This window comes from Loxodonta africana, chromosome 8 (genome assembly GCF_030014295.1).
Source record: "Loxodonta africana isolate mLoxAfr1 chromosome 8, mLoxAfr1.hap2, whole genome shotgun sequence".
Taxonomy (NCBI): Eukaryota; Metazoa; Chordata; class Mammalia; order Proboscidea; family Elephantidae; genus Loxodonta; species Loxodonta africana.
Window position 1 is genome coordinate 94,153,070 of NC_087349.1, and position 14,990 is coordinate 94,168,059.

Sequence of the window (14,990 nt, forward strand, 5' to 3'; positions counted from 1 at the left end):
TCTATGTTGTAAGCAAAACCATGGTCATTGTGTACATGAAAGTTCACTCTTTCTGGACAAGAGAACCCATAAGGACACATTCAGATAGGCTATAGGTAGGATGGACAATAAAAGTTATCATTCAAACTTTTGAGAGTGAAAGGGGGTGCTGATAACAATTTCACCAGGACAATGGGCATAGATAGGGATTGTCCTGTACAAACCAGGGAATATGGTCCCCCCGTAACTCAGTGATTCTCAGTGACGAGTGATTCTGGCAATGTCTGGAGACATTTCTGGCTATCATAACTGGGAAGGGGGGATACTGGTATTTAGTGGGTACAGGCTAGAGATGTTGCTAAACATCCTACAATGCATGGGGTAGCTCCCGCAGAAACCCTGCCTTAGCTACAGGACATCGTCACTGTGCCGTTGCCTGGTCATATCTTTACTAGACCATTGAAAAATCCTCCCAGCTGGGTTTCCTTATTTAATCAATTCAGCAAGTATTTTTTAGTTTCCTTTTCTGTGCCAGGTACTGTGTTAGGTTCTGGGGATACATTCATGAGTAAAGCAGTCATGGTCACTGAATTCATGGAGCCTCTAGTGGGAGAGACTAAATACATAATTGCACAAATGAATGGAACCTCTAGTGGGGGAGAGATTAAATACACAAGTGCACAAATAAATATATCATTCCAACAGGGAAAAATAGTACAAAGGAATAATATCTGACCCTTTGGGAACATGTAACAGGGGGCCTGACGTAGAGTGTGTGATCAGGGCAAAGTTTTCCTGGCACTTGAGTTGAAGTCTGAAGGTTGAGTAGGCCTGAACTAGACATGGATCCTATTTAAGGGGAGGGGAGGAAGAGCATGCCAGGTACCCAAGGGCATGGAGAATGACAATTTCAGAGAGTTGGAAGAGGGCCAGTGAGCCCCGACAGAGAGGGAAGGGGGAGGTAACTAGACGAGACCCGTGAGGTAAGCAGGGGTCCAATCATAACTTTGATGAAAATGTTTTGATTTTTAAATGGGTAGCCATTTGGGGTTTTTAATAAGGGAGTGATGTGATCAGATTTGCTTTTAAAAGAAAATCCCATTTCTAGAACATCATCTAATTGTGTTACTCCCTTGCTTGAAAGAGTGCTCACAGCATCAAGACCTGTCATGGTCTGGCTCATTTGCATTGGCAGCCTCCTCTGGCCACGTACACTCTCCTCACATACCCACCTTGCTTACTAGATGACCTGTTGGTAAGCTGCCTTGATTTTTCTTCTCAAAAATGTCTACGTATTGACATTTCAGTGGCTATAAAATATTGGCATTTTTTTTCCCCCACTGACATTCTTCTATTCAATGGAATGCTAACCTAAATTTGTAAGAAATGTATTTTCCCCCAGGAGGCATATTAAAAGCTGTTTTAGTTTTGAAAGAAAAACGTTATGGTCCAGAACCATTTGTATTTTTCCTGGATTGACTCTCATACAAAATAGATTTCTCTCTATATATTGTATGATTCCATTTATATGAAATGTCCAGAATAGGCAAATCCATAGAGACAGAAAGCAGAGTGGTGCTTGTCAGGGGCTGAAGGTGGTGGGGGGTGGGGGGAGAAGGAGAATGGGAAGTGACTGGTAATGGGTATGGGGTTTCTTTTGGGGTGATGAAAATGTTCTAGAATTAGATAGTGGTAATGGTTGCACAACTTTGTGAATGTACTAAGTGCCACTGAATTGCACGCTTCAAAATGGCTAAAATTGTAAATTTTATGTTATGTGTATTTTACCTAAATTTAAAGAAAAGTGTTCCTTCAAACCCTGTCGTGCTACTTTTCCATCTGAAATGTTTTCTTCTATCTCTTTTTGTTTAAATACTAGTTTTTTCAAGGCCAAGTTCAAATCCTCCATGAAGCCTTTCTTGCTGTTGTGAGATTCGCCTACCTTTTTTATTATTGTTGAAATACACAGCAAAACATAACCAATTGCATAATTTTTACATATACAATTCAGTGACATCGATTATCTTCTTCAAGTTGTGCAACCATTCTCACCTTCCTTTTCTGAATTGTTCCTTCCTCTTTAACATAAACTCACTGTCCCCTAAGTTTACCATTTGACCTTTCAAGTTGGTGTTGTCAGTTTTATCCCATATAGATGGTTTATTAAAAGAACATGATTCCCAAGGCAAACATTCTTTACTAATTAAGCTAACCTATTGTTTGTTTTAAAGAAGACTTTAGGGGATAGTTTCGTTTTCAGATTTAAAGTTTAAAGACTACTTCAGGGCAATAGTTTTGGGTGCTCATCCTGCCTGTATGGCTCCAGAAAGTCTGGATTCCATGAGAATGTGAGATTCTGCTCCTCATTTCACCGCCCTTTGATCAAGATTCTTCTATAGGTTCTTTGATCAAAATGTTCTGTAATGGTAGCCAGGCACCATCCATTTCTACTGGTCTCATGGCAAGGGAGTCAGTTGTTCATGGAGGCAATAAGCCACATGTTCCATTTCCTCCTCCTATTTCTGACTCTCCTTCCTCTGTTGCTCCAGGTGTCAGAAGATTTTTTACAATGTCCGTTTCTATGATACTTCTGAACTTTGTTCATCCTTTGTATTACTTGGCACATGTGTGTTATGTTATCTAGAATCAGATATAGGTATCTGTCTTCCTTGGTGGCTGGAGATGGTCCACATCTCTGCAGCCTTTATGACATTTAATTTGTGTCCCTTGAAAAATATTCTATCTAACACAGTGTCATGTAGCTGCACAGTGAATGCTTGTTGAATGAGCACATGAGAAGACCATGGTTTACACTGTCAATACCACATAGAAGTTGAGGATGACCGAGGGAATATATTGTTTCTCCTTCATTGGGTTCTTTCCTTGGTCTACCGTTACTTGTAGGTGAAGTCTACAACCTTTTGCTTGTTTTTCAAAGCCCTTGTATACCTTTAATTTTTATGACCAGCTACTTCTCTATTTGAATCCTCTTGGGAGAAATAGGTTTTTCTGGCTGATAGAAACACATCTGTCTTAATGCTTATGCCCATGCTATTCCACTCTTCTGGAATGGCCTCCCAGGTTTAATATCTATGCAAATCCTACTTTTCCTTTGAGGTCCAGTCTGACTCATAATTTACCTGCTTAATTTTTCTCCACATCGTTTGTCCCCTTTGAGTGTGTGATATGCCTCATCATTTTTCTCTTCTCTATAGAATGTGGGCTTCTTGAGGGCAGAGATTTTTGTGTGATTTCTTCACTGATAGCCTCACCCTCTGGCACATCATCAGTAATCAGTAGATATTTGTTGAATGAATGGTTCTTGCCCTTCCCGGAATGTGGGGGATGTGTGTGTGTGTGTGTGTGTACGTGTGTGCAAACAAGTGCATACATGTACAGTTGTACCTCTTGGTGACTGCTTTGCTAGGATGCCCTACTCCCCTCTTATCTAATTCCTGCTTGTGTCATGTCCTGGAGGAAGCATTCTCTCCCCTCACTATCTGGTTTGATGTTCTTTCTCTTTGTTTCTGCAGTGCCCCTTGCTTATGTACATCTAAGTGTGCCTTATACTTTCTTGATTTACATATCTGTATTACCACCTGTACTTTAAGTTCCTTGAAAGAAAACACCAGTGTAACCTGTCTATCTTTAGCATCTAGAGTGATGCCTGAACATTAAAAACAAACAAAACCAAAAACCTATTGCTGTCGAGTTAATTCTGACTCACAGCAACCATATAGGACAGAGTAGAACTGCCCCATAGGGGTTCCAAGGTTGTAATTGTTATGGAAGCAGACTGCCACATCTTTCTCCAGTGGAGTGACTGGTAGATTTGAACCACTGACCTTTCACTTAGCAGCTGAGCATTAACCACTGTGCTCCTGGGGCTCCTTGAACATAGTAGGTGCTAAATAATACATTTTTTTAAATGGTGAGAGATGTTATAATTGAGCCAGATCCTTATAAATATGTTTCGCTTCCTGAGTGCAAAATAGGAACTTCTAAAAGTTGTATCATTCTTTTTTTTTTGGTAAGCAATTTACTTGTTTAGTCTGTGAACATAATTAGTCAGATTTAGTAGTCTTGTGTTAACTTTCTAGCAAGAGTTAGTTTTAAAAGAACAAGCTAAACCCTGATGTCTTCATGTGTAGAATTTCTATACTACAAAAGGTATTTTGTTCAGTCTCCCCACCAAAACCTCTGTAATTTGTGTAATTTGCCGTGACAACTGCTTGTTGCAGAGTTCTTGCTACTTTGATATGTTTGGAAGCTGGCCTTGGCACCCCATTTTACTTGTCCTTTTTTTTTTTGGACTGCTTAATTGCCACGTCTCTCCCATTAAACAATCCAGTTCTTGATTATTGAGGGTAATTGTGAGTATCAGTAATAACTGGAAGCCATTTAAGCAAATCTCAAATTTCACTTAAAAAAAAATAGGTTTAAATTTTCTGTTCTTGGGAAGGCAACATGGAGTGGTGGACAGAAAACACCTCAGTAGGAATCAGGAAACGTGATTCCTCCTGGCTCACAGATTTTTGTATTCAGTGTGAACTACATATGTTAAAATGTATTGATGTGAAACTTTGCCAGAGACATGATCATGCAAGAAAGGACGAAGGCATAGTTATTTAAAAAAAATTACAAAATTAACTCCTTAATACATACGTTCTCTGATTTGCTTGATGCCTCACTTAATTCTAGTAAGGGAAAATTCTGGCCCAGAATCATGTCTTCTTTTAGACATCAGACAAAGGCTCCAATATCTAGTTTGCTTTATGAAAAGATGCATTGCCTTGAACTCCTGCTTTAGAAAAAGCAACTTTCTTTTTTCCTTTGGGAGAGGATATACCTTCACACCAGCTTTCTTGGCATGTGTACATTCAAGATGCGATTATATTTGCTGCTGGATTTTTAATGCCCTTAATTTTTTTAATATGAAAATTTTCAAATGTATACAAAATAAGTGGATAATATAATAAACTTTCATGTATTCAACACTCAACTTCAACAATTATTGATATTTTGGCATTTTTACTTTTTCCATGTATCTACCTACTCCAATTTTTATTCTTTTTTTAGGTAAAATTTACATAATTGAAAGGCACGAATTTTAATTGTGCAGTTTTGACAAATGGATATACCTGTTTAACCCACACGTCTGACAAGTTATAGAACATTTTTCATTACCCTATAAAGTTTCTTTGTGTTCCTTTCCCATGAAAAAACCCTCTCTCTTGCACTCCTAGATCACCACTGTTCTGATTTCTTTTTTTTTTTTTTTTTTACAGTAGATTAATTTTGGTTATTCTAGAACTTTAAAAAAAAAATAAAACTTTAGGTAAATAAAATTATACAGTATGTACTTTTTTTATGTCTGACTTATTTCATTCAGCATAATATTTTTAAAAAATATTCATCTGTGTGGTTGCCTTTAGCAGTAGTTCATTCTTTACTGCTGAGTAGTGTTCCATTAAGTAAATATACCGTAATTTGTTTACTCATTCTTCTGTACAAGTCTTTTTGTTTTCATTCCTCTTTGGTAAATAACTAGGAGTAAAATTCCAGGCCAAAGTGTTGTTTGTATGTTTAATCTTGTAAGAAACTGCCAAACCTTTTTCCTAGGTGGTTTTTACCAATTTATACTCCCACCGTCATTGTGTGAGATTTCTGGTACCGTCACATCTTTTTCAACATTGGTGCTGTCAATCTTTTTAATTTTAGCCATTATAATGGAGTGTTGTTGTTAGTTGCCATTGAGTCAACTCAGACTCATGATGAATGAATGTACAACAGAACAAAATGTTGCCTGGTCTTGCATCATGACCCTCACAGTAACCAGCACGTTTGAGTCCATTATTGCAGCTTCTGTGCCAATCCATCTCACTGAGGGTCTGTCACACCCTCGTTGGGCCCCTTCCAAATACAATGTTCTCCTCTAGCAATCAATTCCTCCTGATGATATCCAAAGCAAGGGAGTCAGATATTGTTCTGTTGTGATCTCTAAAGTTTTCATTGACTAATCTTTGAAAGTAGATCATTGGGCCTTTTTTCTTAGTCTGTCTTAGTCTGAAAGCTCTGCTGAAACCTGTCCACCATGGGTGACCCTGATGGTATTCAAAATAATGATGGGATACCTTCCAGCATCGTGGCCACACGTAAGCTACCACAGTATGACAAGCTGACAGATAGGTGATGGAATGGAGTGTAGTGGTATCTGATTGTGATTTTAATTTGCATTTCCTTGATGAATAAATGCTATTGAGCATTTTTCATAGCTTTTGGTCATTTGTATACCTTACTCTGTGAAATGTCTGTTCTTCTTGCCAGTTAAAAAACTTTTTTGTGTGTGTTGTTTTGGTATTTGGTATAAAAACCCCAAAATGAAACCCATTGCCATTGATTCGATTCCGACTCATAGTGACCCCGTAGTACAGAGTAGAACTGCCCCATAGGATTTCCAAGGAGTGGCTGGTGGATTTGAACTGCAGACATTTTGGTTAGCAGCTGAGCTCTTAACATTGCCACACCAGAGCTCCAGTATTTGGTATAGGAGTTCTTTATATACAAAGCATATGAGTTCTATGTCAGAAATTTGTTTTGCAAATATATTCTCCTAGTCTTTTGTTTACCTATTCGTTTTCTTAACAATGTGTTTTGATGAGCAGAAGTTTTAATATTTGAATAAGTCCAATTTATCTTTTTATTTTATGAGTGTTCCCTTTTATATCCTAAAGAATCTTTGTTTATCCCAGGTCGTGAAGATAATCGCTTTATGTTTTCTTTAAAACGTTTTATAAATTTAGCTCTTACATTTAGGTCTGTGATCAAACTCGAATTAATTAAAAAAAATTTTTTTTTTTTGTTTTAGATGGAAGTTTATAGAGCAGATTAGTTTCCCATTCAACAAATTGTACACAAAGTGTGCCATGACATTGTTTGCAATCCTCACACTGTGTCAACATGCTCCTCATTTTTGCCTTGGATTTCCCATTTCCTTTCGTCTGGTTTTCCTACACCTTCCTACCTTCATATCTTTACTTTTGGGCAAATGTTACCCTTTTGGTCTCGTATAATTGTTTGTTCTATATACCAAAAAGATTGGGTGTTATTATTTATTTTATAGGCCTGTATATTGCTTGGCTGGAAGGTGGTTTCCAGGAATGGCTGCAGTTCCAAGTCAGAGGGATGTCTTAGGGCCATAGTCTCAGGTGTTCCTTCAGTCTCTATCAGTCTAGTAATTTTTTTTTTTTTTTTTATGAATTTGACTTTTTGGTCTAGAATTTTTTTTCTGCTTTGTCCGGGACCCACTGTTGTGATCCTTGTTAGAGCGGTTGGTAGTGGTAGCCGGGTACCATCTAGTTCTTCTGGTCTCAGTGTTGTGTAGACTGTGGTACATATGGTCCTTTAGTCCTTTGGACTAATTGCTCCCTTGAGTCTTTGGTTTTCTTTACCCTCCTTTGCTCCGGATGGTGTGAGACTGCTGGCTGTATCTTAGATGGCCACTTGTAAGCTTTTAAGACCCCAGATGCTACTCACCAGTGTAGGATGTGGAACATTGTTTTTATGTACTATGTTATGCCAGTTGACATAAATGTCCCCCGAGTCTATGGTTCTTAGCCTTTGAGCTTAGTATCTTCGTCCTGGGAGGCATTTGGTTGTGCATAAGAAGTTTCCATGACTGTGCCCTGTGTGTGTTCTATTGTCTGTATTAGTATACATTGGAACATCTACAAATATGTATGTAGAAATATCGATAGCCTAAGCTATAGGGTTGCTAGGAGTCGAAATCGACTCAATGGCAACGGGTTTTTTTAAAGCTGTATTTGCATCAAATTAATTTTTGTGTATAGTGTGAGGTTTCTTTTTTCCCTTATGGATATCCAGTTTTTCCAGCACCATTTATTAAAAAAATTTTTCATTTCCCTGTTGAATCACTCTGGTATCTTTATTAATGATCAATTGACCGTATGAATGTGCATTTGTTTCTGGAGTCTCTATTTTCCATTGATCTATTTATCCTCATGCCAATCCCACCACTGTCTTGATTACTGGAGGTTATATTAAGTATGGAAGTTAGTTCTTGAAAGGAATCTCTTTTCTTGTTTCAAGATTGCTTCGCTCTTCTAGATTTTTTGCATTTTGATGTAAATTGTGGAAATCAACTTGCTGGTTTCTACAAAAAATGTCTGTTAGGGTTGTTTTCATTGGGATTGTGTTGCATCTATGTATAATTTTGGTGAAAAATCAACATTTTTAACAATACTGAGTCTTCCAGGATATATTTTTTAAAGCACATTTCTGCTTATCTCAGTCATCAGCTCAAAAGCCTTCACTTGTTGTACAGTTACTTAGAATAAAGATTGAGATCTTTAGGGACTTTACAGCCCTCCTGTATTTATTCCCAACAACCTCATTCTTCTTTTTTACTTACTGCATGTTGTATCCAGGCTGCTTGATCTTTCTCAGACATATTCTAAACTTTTCTCCCTTCATGCTTTTGTTTTTTCAGGACCTTCACTCTGGATGTTCTTCAAACCTACTTTCGAAGTCCCCAGGCTCACACATTATGGCATTTTTACTATAATAAATTATAAATTAACAATTATAGGGGTTTTAAGAAAAAATAGTATTGGAGGAGATTACTCAAAATTTATATAACTTTTTAATCAGAGCGCCAAAAAAAGCAAGCAAAGCAGAACCAAAACAAATACGTACTTGTCCTTTGATCTCTTTCTGTTGTAACATAATGTTATTTTCATTGATTTGTAAGAGTTCTTTGCTTATTAGGTAAAACATATGATAAAATGGTTTTTATAAGTAGAAGATATCAGCAACTTTAAATGGATCAACCTAAGATTATGTATTTTATATTGGTTGCCAATATTTTTCCAGTTTGTTTGCCTTTTGTTCTTTTTACTGTGTGGTCTTCATAATCATATAACACGTTTAAAATTTTTATGTGGTTTAATTTAGAGATCCTTTACTTTGTAGTTTCCTCCATTGCTTTCTTGCTGCAAAAGTTCTTCCCATCTTAAAGGTAGATAAATATTTTTGTAGTTTCATATTTTAAAATTTGACTTTTAAGTCCATCGGGAAATTTGTTTTAATGTACTGTTAAGTCAAGAATCTGTTTACTGAGTGATGAAACAATTACTTTCAGATTCCTGAGCAAACTCTATTGTTTGATTTCATGCCTCATTGCTAAAATCACAGAATAATTATGTATCCTGGGAATATAACATCCTTGACCTTGAATCTTCATAAAGTACATTATTTTGGTGCTTTGGATTAGCCGATGTATTTCAGGGACCCAGTAATAACCCAGAGACTTTACTTTTGGCAATGTTAACTATACATTAAAGATGGGAGCAATAGGATACACAATGGCAGGTCTAATTGATGGCTCCTTCCGGTAAAAATTTTATCATTCACAGATCTTATACGTTTGCCCATGTGGACAATATTGTTAAGATTTTTTAAAAAACTTCGTCAATCGTATATTATTTTTCCTCTTCATACTTAGATTGGGTTTAAGTTAAATTAGTTTAGAAGTGATGTCTATCTATCTATATCTATGTCTGTGTCTATATATGTATATCTATATGTATCCGAACACCTAGATCTATATCATCTCCTTGATTTGCTCTTTTCATTGATGTGCTGAGTAATGACATTACTTGTTAAGTAGCACTCTAGACTTGACTCAAAGTCCCGCTTCCATATATGTGTTTTAGGCAGAAATTCCACTCATTTATCCTAGCGTTTTCAGAGGTAGTCTTTGTGCTCCTGTGAAATAAAAAATGTAATGTTAAATGAATTCATCTGCAGCCTAACTTTCTGTTATTTGATCTAAATTATATGCAGTGTTTTTTTTTTTATATGCAGTGGCTCTGATGACATTGATAAGAAAAAAGTAAATTGTTTAAGGTTTGTAATTACTTTAACCGTCAAGACATTCTGGTGATATTTTGCAAGTTCTTTCAGTGAGGGAAAATCCTGGTTCCTCCCTTCCTGGTTTGGACACCTGAAGCACCTGTAAAGAGGTTTTTTTTTTTTTTTTTTGAGTCTTAAGAAATGCATGTATCCCCCACTATCCAGACTTTTGCTATCTGAACTCAAAAACTTAATAGGTTTAGATAGACTTTTGAATAAATTCCTTCTATCTAATTTATAGCTGTTTCCTGTCTAAAACAGAAGAATGAAATGGATTCATAACAAGCTATTCCAACTCAAAGACTAAAACATTTGCATGGGGAAGGATATTTTTATTGGGTTATGCTAGGCTTTTTATAATGTGGACCACTCAAAGGGTAGAGATGAGATGGTAGAAATGAGGTGCAATCCACAATGAAGGCTGCAGTCTTTGATCTTCATCAGTAAGTTCTTCAAGTCCTCTTCACTTTCAGCAAGGAAGATTGTGGATGACTCCCACATTTTTTGACAAACCAACCAAATATCTCCCCTTTAGTACTCTAGAGTTTCCTGAGGACTCACTGGGTTCTCAGACCTTAGTGGGATTGGGTGGGATAGAGAATGGGGAACTGACTACAGACCACCTTCCCAACTCAGTAGGAATTTTTTGCTCTCTGAAAATGAGATCATCAGAGCTGGGAGTTAGAATTTCCATAGCCACTAGGTGGCTACACTTGCCTGCAAAGAAAGGGTCAAGACCAATGGTACTATGGGGTTGCTTTTCATACTTTATTTTATGAAAGTAATATCACTTTGGGAGTATTTATTTTCTGAGCTATATGACAGAACCAATTCATAAAACTTAAGGACCTTTGAGAATTATCTAGTCTAACTTTCTCATTTTAGAGGTAAAGAACATTTAGGAAGAGTTTTCCAAGTTGACTCAGCTATAAAAGGGCAGAGTCAGAGCTAGAACCCAAGTCCCAGACTCTTAGTCTTATTCTTTACTTGTTGGATCAGTGGTCCTAATCTAGTTTTTATTTCTCTGAAATCATACCACCGGATTGATTACGTGGCACTGACCATGCCTAAGCCCTCAAGAAGGTATATATAGGAATGTTTTGGTTAAGGTAGGTGGTGGAATAGATGGTAGTGACCACTTTATGGGAAGGATTGAGTAGTATCTTCTCTAATCTCACATCAGTTGAGTGTTAAAATTAGCCAGCTGATCACATGTCATGACTCAAGAGTTGGGAAGTTTTAAAAATCCTTATTCATCCTGGATAAGGCCTAAACTTCTGTTATATACCTTATCTACCTTTCACTTCTTCAGATGTATAGTACCATTTTTTTTCCCATGATCTTTTGTAGTATTTCTGTTGATTGTAGATCCAAGTAAAATGAAATCTTTGGCAGCTTCAGTCTTTTCTCCATTTATCATAATGTTGCTTATTGGTCCAGTTGTGGGTATTTTTGTTTTCTTTATGTTGAGGTTCAATCCATACTGAAGGCTGCAGTCTTTGATCTTCATCAGAGAGTTCTTTAAATCTTCTTCACTTTTAGCAAGCAAGGTTGTGTCATCTGCATAATGCAGGTTGTTTATGAGTCTTCCTCCAGTCCTGATGTCACATTCTTCTTCATATAGTCCAGCTTCTCAGATTATTTTCTCAGCATACAGATTGAATGAGTGCGGTGAAAGGATACAACCCTGATGCACACCTTTCCTAACTTTAAACCACACAGTATCCCTTGTTTTGTTCTAAGGGCTGCTTCTTGGCCTATGTATAGATTCCTCATGAGCACAATTAAGTGTTCTGGAATTCCCATTCTTCACAATGTTATCCATAATTTGTTTTGATCCACATAGTCAAATGCCTTTGCATAGTCAATAAAACAGAGGTAAACATCTTTCTGGTATTCTCTGCTCTTGGCCAAGATCTGTCTGGTCTCAGCAATGATGTATTTCATTCCATGTCTTCTTCTGAGCCTGGCTTGAATTTCTGATAGTTCTCTGTCAGTGTATTGCTGCAACTGCTTTTGAATTGTTTTCAGCAAAATTGTACTTGTGTATGACATTAATGATATTGTTTGATAATTTCTGCATTCTATTAGATCACCTTTCTTTGGAGTGGGCATAAATATGGACCTCTTCCAGTTGGTTGGCTAGGCAGCTGTCATCCAAGTTTCTTGGCATAGACGAGTGAGTGCCTCCGGAGCTGCATCTATTTGCTCAAACATCTCAGTTGGTATTCCTTCAGTTCCTGGAGGGTTGTTTTTCACCAATGCCTTCAGTGCAGCTTGGACTTCTTCCTTTACTACCACAAGTTCTTAATCATATGCTACCTCCTGAAATGGTTGAATGTTGACCAATTCTTTTTGGTACAATGACTTAGTGTATACCTTCCATCTTCTTTTTGTGCTTCCTGAATTTTTCAATATTTTCCACATAGAATTCTTCAATATTGCAACTCGAGGCTTGAGTTTTTTCTTCAGTTTTTTCAGCTTCAGAAATCCCAAGCATCTTCTTTACTTTTGGTTTTCTAGTTCCAGGTCTTTGCACATTTCATTATAATATTTTACTTTGTCTTCTTGAGCCACCCTTTGAAATTTTCTGTTCAGCTCTTTTACCTCATCATTTCTTCCGTTTGCTGACCCTGCTTTGTTTCCAACTTTCGCATTCCAATCACCAGTAGTTATCAATGCATCTTGATTGCATGTTTAATCAATTTTAGACTGCAGAAGTTGGTAAAAATCTTTAAGTTCTTCATCTTTGGCCTCAGTGGTTGGTGAGTTAATTTGAATAATAGTCATATTATCTGATCTTCTTTGTAGGTGTGTGGATATTATCCTATCACTGACAGTGTTATACTTTAAGATAGCTCTTGAAACTTTTTTTTGATGATGAATGCAACACCTTTCCTCTTCAAGTTGTCATTCTCAGCATAATAGACCATATGATTGTCTGATTTAAAATGACCAGTACCAGTCCATTTCAGCTCACTAATGCTTAGGATATCGATCCTTATATGTTCCATTTCATTTTTGACAACTTCCAGTTTTTCTAGATTCATACATTCTACATTCCATGTTCCAATTATTAATGGATGTTTGCAGCTGTTTTTTCTCATTTTGAATCATGCCACGTCAATGAATGAAGATCCCAAAAGCTTGACTTCATCCATGTCATTAAGGTCAACTCTACTTTGAGGAGACAACTCTACCCCAGTCATATTTTGAGTGCCTTCCAACCTGAGAGGCTCATCTTCTGGCACTATATCAAATAATATTCTGCTGCTATTCATAAGGTTTTCACTGGCCAATTTTTTTCAGATGTAGACCTCCAGGTCCTTCTTCCTAGCCTGTCTTAGTCTGGAAGCACTGCTTAAATGGTACAGTACTTGAAAAGCTCTAGAGCAGTATTAGCCATGTAGTTAGGTTTCAATAGAACCAGTTGCTGTGAAGGTGATTCCAACTCATGGCAACCTCTTGTGTTTCATAGTAGAACTGTGCTCCAGAGGGTTTTCACTGGTTGATTTTTCAGAAATAAATCATGAGATCTTTATTCTGAGGTGCCTCTGGAGGGGCTTGAATCTCTGACCTTTAGGTTTAGCAGCTAAGCATCATAATTTTTCCACTACTTGGGAACTCCTAGGTTCCGATAAGTGGTAGCTATTATGATTGCTAGGGGGATTGTTTTTTTTCTTCTGTAATAAACATTGGAAACACTTCTATAAGTATAAATTATGTTGAAACGTTTGAATCGAGTCTTTGAAGTAAAATTTTCAAACTAGATATAAATAATTACAAACGGATATTATAAATATATAATCTTTCTCTTTATGATATCTTGAAGCTGAGTTGAGTAAAAATGCAGTTGGTTAAGACTAAATCCACCTAAATTTTTAATTATGTCTCTTTTTCTCTTCCTTTATGTAGTGATTTAAAGGGAGTAATAGTCACTCTGAGTGATAATGGTCACTTGCAGTGTTCATACCTGGGGACAGACCCTTCACTGTTCCAAGCTCCAAAAGTTGAATCTAGAGAACTAAACTATGATGAACTTGATGTGGAATTGAAGGAGCTTCAGAAAATTATCAGAGATGTTAACAAAACACAAGGTATGTCATTTGCAGCTTTTTTATCATTTGATTTTTATCAGTATTTGTTGCAAAATTCACATTGTCTTTTTGTATATGAATATAACATTTTGTACATAGTTATTTTTCTTCTTAGAGTTAATTAAAATCACGTTTGTAAAAAGTGTCGCTCATTAGCACACAAGGCCTTAATTTGCATGGGATAGCTTCTGAAAAATATGTCGTATTTAAGACAATGCTTTTGTAGTGTGCTTTAGAGTTAGCACTACCTTGTGTTTTTCTTTAAATGTTGAAGAAAGGAACAAGTACTCCTTTTGGTAATGGTTTTAGGTCTTGAGAAGAGCATTAATGCTTAGAGTGATATCCTTGAGAAATTTTTAGTGGCGTCTTTTAAAAAGATACCAAAGCAGTACACAGTACATGAATTACCATTTGTTATTAAAAACGTAGTCATTTACAGCTCAGTGATATGATTTATGTTTGTAGTTAATTAGCTGTCCAAATGGAGTGTAGCCTTTGGTGTTCTGATATCTGGTGACTCAGAGACTGATGATATTTTCAGTTCCTGAATTTTGAATAACCCAATGTTATCTTACTTTGGGATTCACAAGGGCATAATTTTATTGTAAATTAAAAGGAGAAACAAAACACCAACCCTGCAGTTTGAGTTGGACATGTGAAAAGCATTACTTTAAGTTCCCTTTTCAGGGTCAGGTAAAAGTATTTTTTTAATGAGAAAAAATATGGACTATTTTCACATAAAAGAAATGTAAAACAAGTAGGAATAATAAAAGAAGCACAGCATTAAAGCCAACCAAAGCAGCATGGCCAATCTGAATCCTGATCCAGTCACTTTACAGGATTTATGTATTTTTTTGAGACTGTTACCAAGATTGTATTCCTCTGATCCTGAGAAATTTAGATAATATATTTTAAAATTGTGAATTTTAAAATAAAATTATTATACTTTGGCTTCACACTTTCTTTTAGAAAGTTTTGAAA

At 36.5% G+C, this 14,990-nt stretch overlaps 1 protein-coding gene across 8 annotated transcripts in view; it reads left to right on the forward strand.

Moving 5' to 3' along the window:
- The window catches only part of BBS9 (Bardet-Biedl syndrome 9), a 504,171-nt gene that overhangs the window by 173,967 nt on the left and 315,214 nt on the right, over positions 1 to 14,990 (forward strand). For all 8 annotated transcript variants that reach the window (XM_003406966.4, XM_023544300.2, XM_023544301.2 and 5 more), the window contains one exon: positions 13,828 to 14,009. In XM_003406966.4, the coding sequence (XP_003407014.1) occupies positions 13,828 to 14,009 (182 nt within the window). The remainder of the gene's footprint in view (positions 1 to 13,827; positions 14,010 to 14,990) is intronic.